The sequence below is a fragment of the Vicia villosa genome, linkage group LG3 (genome assembly GCF_029867415.1).
Source record: "Vicia villosa cultivar HV-30 ecotype Madison, WI linkage group LG3, Vvil1.0, whole genome shotgun sequence".
NCBI lineage: Eukaryota > Viridiplantae > Streptophyta > Magnoliopsida > Fabales > Fabaceae > Vicia > Vicia villosa.
In genome coordinates, this window is record NC_081182.1 from 75,960,370 (window position 1) to 75,967,627 (window position 7,258).

A 7,258-nucleotide genomic window follows, 5' to 3' on the forward strand; every position below is an offset into this window, starting at 1 on the left:
GTTATTACTATTTCATAAATTATTAATATATTGTTCCAAGACAAAAATATCTTTTTGGACCTCTTAAATTATTTATAAAGTGCAAGTTGATTTTTAACTTTTTCTTTTGGGACATTGGTCCTCTCTATCAACATTATTATATTATTACAGCTGTTTATTTCCTCTCAAAATTTATTAAAATAAAAATATGAATTTAAATTTAGTGGATCGTCCTTGAAAAAATTTAATGTAGGTGATACTAGTGGTGTGATCAAACACAATGTAGTTCAATCCACATTGGACCCTTCAGTAGAGAAAGACATAACAGCTCAGATGAATCTGAGTTTGTGGATGCAACACAAAACTTATAGTTAGGCCTATCTAACATCCAAACCACTAACAATGTCCCTTGGAGCTTCATTGGAGATTGCATATGTATGGATTCTGAAGTAGTCAACCACCTTCACAAGAAAACTCATAATGGGATCCTGACAATGAAGATGGGAATAACAAAATCTCATCTTCTGTACATGTTCCACAGGTATTATTCATGCCTTAACCAACCTTTTCACTACCTAGTCCCTTGCATCAGGCCAGATTTTCAACTGAGCCAAATCAACCATATATTCAAACTCAATATTACCGTCGTGGCATGGACAGTTGGTATAAGCTGTCGTGACAACCGACTCTATAGGAGAGTTACGACAGTTATAAGTGACTGTCGCGATTTTTGTGTCGTAATACGCTAATTTTCTTGTAGTGTATCTATGTTGAAAAGCTTATCCAAAGGCTATTTTCCTTGCAAATACCTTGGTGTGCCTTTATTAAAAGGCAGAGCCAAGCTAATTCATTTGCACCCAATTGTAGATAAAATCATCTCCAAGCTTTCAGCTTGGAAGGGATCTCTCTTATGAATGACATGCATGGAAATGTTGGTTAGGGATCCCTCTTACTTCTACAACCATTATATATTCATGGCACGTCTCTCTCCTCAAAATAATTGAGAAAGCTTATAGGAATTTTAGTTGGAGTGGAAATCAGAATAATAGGAAGATGATCATGGTAGCTTGGAAGAAAGTACGTACTCCTCTCTAAAATGGATGTCTTGACCTAATATCTCTCAACATCCTCAACGAGGCCATGTCTGAATTGTACCACTTGGAAAACACTATAACCAATCTTTTGCACTTGCGATTAAAGAAAAGCAGAACAATCTCAATTTGATATAGTCATCAATTATCCCTTCTATCATGCACATCGAACATGTCTCATAAAATCAATTTAGATGTTTCCATGGGTCTCGAATTTCAATTTCATAAAACAAGTTGTATCTCAAACCTACAACTATAGTATTCTTAATGTCAAAAACATTCGGTTCGCCGGTTGGGACCTTGTTGCGTTAGCAGCAAATGTAAGTTTTACAATTATCGTATCCATAGATACTGATGGTTTAAAAGACAGGGCATAAGTGATTTATTGTTCTAAGTAAAAAGAGAATTTTGTGTTTGTTGTAATGCAGAAAGGTAAATGACAGAAAATAAATGATAGAAACTAAACATGGAGATTTCAGTGTTAACATTATGAATGCTTACTAGGGTAGATTTCATCATTACGTATCTATTATACACATCCATAAGTTAGTAATATAATCCTATACTCACCCTATAATACTACCACATGTTACCCTCATTTGTATCTTCTTTTGGTGTCAACACCGTGAGATAAGTGTATTACTCAGTAGAAAGATATATGTTAGTACTATTAACCAACAAAGAGCATTAAGTCTCAACAATCACAAAGTAGAGAGAATCCACGTAGATCCTGCTACAATATCTCTAAGCTTAGTACTAAATAGATTATTATCTTGAATCTAGTAATGACAAGCATAGTTTGATCAAGTCACGCCATGAAAACAAGTTTTAGAATGTAAGACTAAAACAAGCATTAAGATTAAAGAGTCACCAATATTAAAACGTGAATAGACTTACATATCCATGACTTATTTAGTACATAAATATAATGACTACATCTAAACCCAGGAACAAAGATTTTAGCTATGCTTACTCATTATTAGAGTAACTGCAGGTAACTCCAGGATGCCGACTTCGGAAGTAAGATATGCCCTGTCACCTGAGCAACACTTCCGCCTACATACCTCCTCTCTTCTTATCCTATTGTAGACTTGAGTGAATCTACTTCAATTTTGTACTCCTCTAATCCACTAAAACTCCCATTGCACTGGATTTAAAACTTCTATTTATACTTTATAGGACAAGTTCTGGTGCTCTCATTGGGCACATCGTTTTCTCACCTATCGCGCCTACCTGCTCTAACATCCTAACCATCCTGCTTTTCTTCTTCATCAACTAATGATTGCATTCCGTTCATGTGTCCTTGTTCTTTTTTGCTCGCCCGAAGCACCACCCTTTCGACTAGAGAAAAAACCCTTGCTTTACCACGAATTACTTGCACCCATGAAGTACTTGCACCTAGTCATGCCACCTAGCCCTGCTCTGCACTTAGCACATATGTAAATGGGGGCATAGTGAGCCTTGATTCTTCAAGATTTAGCTTTTTTCTATTTTCTTCATGCTAATTCGTGGTTTTCAAATTCCTTTCAATTGTTTTTGATAATTGCATACAACAAAGTCTAAATAGGTATTTCTTATTTTTCATAGATATATCGAGGGATTTTGTAATGATTTCTTATGAAATAAGATGATGTGCTGACGTAATTTACGTAAATCTGAAACTTATTAACTTTCCCCAACTTATCTTTTTGTTTGTCCTCAAACAAAATTTATCAGATGTTTCAAAAAAATTGCAATATTTCTTTTGACAGTTTGACTAACATTGGGTCAAGAGTTTTTTGAAATTGAATATATGGCATGGTGTTATTTTTCAAATGCAAGTTCATAACCAATATCATGACTATCAATGAACCATAACATACAAATAAATATTTTTCTTGACTAAAGTAATATTTTTAAAATAAGTCTAAATCAACAGTTGATCATTCATTAGTATCGTGATCTCACTGAGTATTTCTCAATGGTTAGTGTTTCGCTCAAAAATTCAGATAGTGCATATACTATAGTAATACTTTGTATTTTATCCTAGCATTATCACAATATATATCATCGGTCATGGATCACTAAAGTCTTTATTTAGGTTGTAACGTGGATGGGCTTACAAAAAGTGTTGGTTTTTATTTGGATTCAAAAGCCTAAAAATAAGAGAGTGCAAAGTATTTCTTTTTCACGTATTTATCTTTCTTTATTGCCACTTTCTTGCAACCATTCTTTTTGGTGTCTTTATTTTGTATGGTTGGCTTTTTGATTTTTGAATTTGATTTTTGGCAAGTCATTTTTATTTTTTTGCATGCACAAGTACTACTTGAGTTATTCTTTGAAAAATTTTCTTTTAAATTTTTCTCCTCAACTTTTATTTTTACAATACCCTTGTTTTTTTTTTTTTGCTTTCTCTCCTATCCTTAAGATAATGTATTGAACATTATTTTTCTTTTTCAATTTTGTTTAAGTGTTGAAATTTGAATGAACAAAATAATTTTTATTGTATGCCTCAAAGGGGTTTGTCAAGGATTATCACCCTCACTAGGCAGTCTTGTTAGGTCAAGTATTTTTTTACTCAATACAAACAATTCCTTTATCCTTTCCGTGAATTTCAAACATATTAAGTAATTAGCAATACTAATCCAAAGTTTACTTAGTTATTATGCTTGTCTTCTCTCAGTATATAGTAAAACATGAGATTGCACACTTCTCACTTGGGTAGGCTTTAGGATTTCTTACTCATGTCAACGTGTTTTTTCTAAATTGTAGAAAAAAATCAAACTTTGAATAAATCAAAGTATTCATAATCATGTCATTTTTCACAAATAGCTAGGCAACAAATATGAATGAAGCACTTAAAGAGAACACAACTTTTTTAATTCCATTTAATCTCTGCCTTTTGTAGTCAAACTATTGTTGGTGGTTCCATATGTTTTTGTTTTTCCGTATCATTATCTGAATCATCTTCAAATAAACTCCATCTATGAGCTTTTAAAAAAAATCAATTTTTTCTCTAAAAAAATTGACACTTATTCATGAAAACAATTTAAAATAAACATGTATAGGTTAATTTGGATCTTCTTTACATTTCATCCCTTGCATAAAACATTTTTCTGTCCTTAGGCAACAAAATAATTGAGTGTTGCAAAGATATCCTCGCCCAACCCCAATGTTTCCACTTAGCCCGCCTGTGAGAGCAAGCGGTGATGAGCGTAATTGATGGACCTTAGCCTCCCTCTGCATCAAACTTCACTAGGCGCAGTGTATAGCGCGCTTACAGAGCCCTCTGTAGAACCTGTTATTTCTATGTCTTTTTTCCGTCTTACTATATATCAGATTAACTATGTGGTCTTCACTGGAGCAGATGATGTATGACTTACAAATATAATATTGTTGATGAGGAAGGTCATCAAAATTTGAGCTTGGATGGTCAAGTCAGATCTTTTGAAAAGGACAAGAAGTCCATTTCGTCTCAATTCATAGATTTTTCTTACTTTGCAAATGTCGACTGTAATTCTATCACAAACTTATCTTCAATGTAAGCATGGATGGAATCCCGGTCAAATGCAGTTAAATTAGACAAAATTAGAACATTACTTCACAGGTCACGACTTAGAATTGTTTATTCTTAAATTTATTACTAAGGCAAACAATTGCTTTAAATCAGGCATATAGGATTAGGGTAAATAGTCTCTATGATGTTAGGTTCAATATATGTTTTCTTTAACACATAAATAACAATACACAAGAGAGTAACTGAATAAATACAATTTAAGCAAATAATACATAAACAAATCATATATCCCAACAAATCAAACCAATGTTCATCTCTTAAAATCTAATCAAAAGGAAATTAACAACTCATTATAGTAGAATTGAGACAACAAAGATGAAGAAATAAAACATGAAGTTCCGAGAAAGATTTGGTTTTCAAATGATGAAAACCCTTCCAAAGAAAATTGGCTACCCAAACTATGAAGCTTCAAAATCAAATAACTCCAATGACAAAACGGGCTTTGGCTAATATGCATAAGGATTTACTTATGCACCATGCATAAGCCTACATAAGTCATTGGATTATGTTTTTAATCCAATATTGAGTATTGAGTATTGAGTATTGAGTATTGAGTATTGAGTGGTGAATATTGAGTATTGAGTAATAACAATTGATGTCTAGAATTTAATCCAAGGGTCCAGAATAATCTATGCATGGTGCATAGTTTTTTATCTATGCACGGTAACTGGACCCGACAAAATGTGAGCAACCAATCTTTCTAAAGAAGAGTAAGAAGAACCACCTAGTTCCAAACAAACCTTAGCTTCTTCCTTCAATTTCAAAGCTCTATCTCTAATCTCATTCCCTTCGATATCTCCTTCCATCAATTTTCTAATAGTCCTCTCAATTTCACCTCTCTCCATTCCATTCTCTAATTGCAATCCAACCTTCCAAACATGACTCGCATACCTAGCATTTACCTTTTGGTCAGTAAAACAAGGCATGCATATCATAGGAACTCCTTCACAAATACTCTCCAATATTGAATTCCAACCATTATGTGTCCAAAACAAACCAATAGCTTCATGAGCTAGAATTTCTTGTTGTGGTGCCCATTTCACTATAATGCCTCTACCTTCTAACTTCTCCACGAATCCACTCGGCAATGACTCGAGCCACTCGTAGCCGCGGATTAGTCCCGGTCGTACCACCCACAAAAACGGGTAGGGGCTGTTGACTAAGCCGCAAGCTACCTCCAAAAACTCTTCCTCAGTTATTGAAGCCACACTTCCAAAACTCACATAGATAACAGATTTTGGCTTGTGTTTGTTTAGCCATGAAATGCAATTTTGGTCTTGTGGTATTAAGCTGCTAGAAGAAGAGGTATTATTAGTAGGAAAGTGCTTGTGAAAAGGGCCTATTGGGAATATTGGAACTGAAAATTGTTGGTTTATTGTTGCAAGTGATGATGATTCCAAGTCTTCAAAAGTGTTCCATATCACTCCTAATGAGGCTTTTGTTTTGTTGACGGAATTGCATATTATTTCGTAATACTTATCTGGTTCCTTTGTGTTGATCATAGGTAAGTCTTTTACTCTCAATGGTGGTAGCTCTGTCACTTCATCTTCCAATTTAGATTCTAAATACAACATGAAAAAATGGAATAGGTAAGTTGCATAGTAGATGTCCTATGACCAACTCTGAAATTCTAATGCAAAAACTTTTGTTGGCTAAAATTAGTACACTTAAAGTCTATTCAAAACTAGGGCAGTTTATTGTACAATTTCAGTAAGAAAATAGAACAAAATCGAAGTAAGAGATAATTCGAACCAAATTAAACCGTTGTAGTTTACTTAGAATCGAACCAAGTTTATTGATTTATTATTCTAATTTAAAATTTAAAATCCTACAAACTATTCGAAAACAATATTTTTCAAACTGAATTATTTATTAAATAATTGAACCGTTGTATTTCTTATGAAAGTTTTTAATAAAAAAATTAAAACTTGTTTGTAGTATTTTTTATTAGTTCTGTTTTAAAAGGACTGTGCAAACTATATTTAATTCACTAACTAAACATAATTGTTAAAGGTTTAATTATTTTACCTTCACTTCGATTTCGACGTTTTTTCTTATAGTCCTACTCAAAAAACTAAGAAAACAAAAATACAAACTAACCTTGTATAGGGATATACCCTTTTTCTCTTAAATCTGGAAAAGCAGCATAAGCAACAAAAGAAGATGCACCACCAGTTCTCAAAACAAGCCTTGGAAGTTTAAAGCTTGTAGCAACATCATGAGTGAAATAACACATAGGATCTGATATCAAGCAAGCAATAGGTCCCTCTGAGAGTAGTTTTCCTAAGCATTCTTTAAAAGGCTTTACACATCTAGTGTTGAATTCTATTAAGAGATTTGAAGAAAATGATTCAGTTTTTAATATACCATCTTGAATGATACAGAAGTTGAAGTGAGGATAATTTGAAGGGTTAAGTGAGTTGAAAGTTGTGTGAATGATTGTGATGGAAAAACCATTTGAGTGAAGGATTTGTGCAAGTTGAAGCATTGGGTTTATGTGTCCTTGTAGTGGTAAAGGCATAAGCAACAATCTAGGACCTTTGTTTTTCTCCATAGACGTGTCTTTTTTGGTTTTAGGATTATAGTAGGGACTTGTCTTCCTAGGACAAGAGCTTGCAAGTTGCAACTTTGA

At 33.4% G+C, this 7,258-nt stretch overlaps 1 protein-coding gene across 1 annotated transcript; it reads right to left on the bottom strand.

Moving 5' to 3' along the window:
• Window positions 1-4,865: 4,865 nt before the first annotated feature.
• LOC131656116 (UDP-glycosyltransferase 76B1-like) lies at window positions 4,866-7,258 on the bottom strand. The gene is made up of 2 exons (XM_058925883.1): window positions 6,727-7,258; window positions 4,866-6,187 (listed from the first exon to the last, which is right to left on the bottom strand). The coding sequence occupies exons 1-2, from the start codon at window positions 7,178-7,180 to the stop codon at window positions 5,277-5,279; spliced, it is 1,365 nt and encodes a 454-aa protein (XP_058781866.1). The 5' UTR covers window positions 7,181-7,258; the 3' UTR covers window positions 4,866-5,276.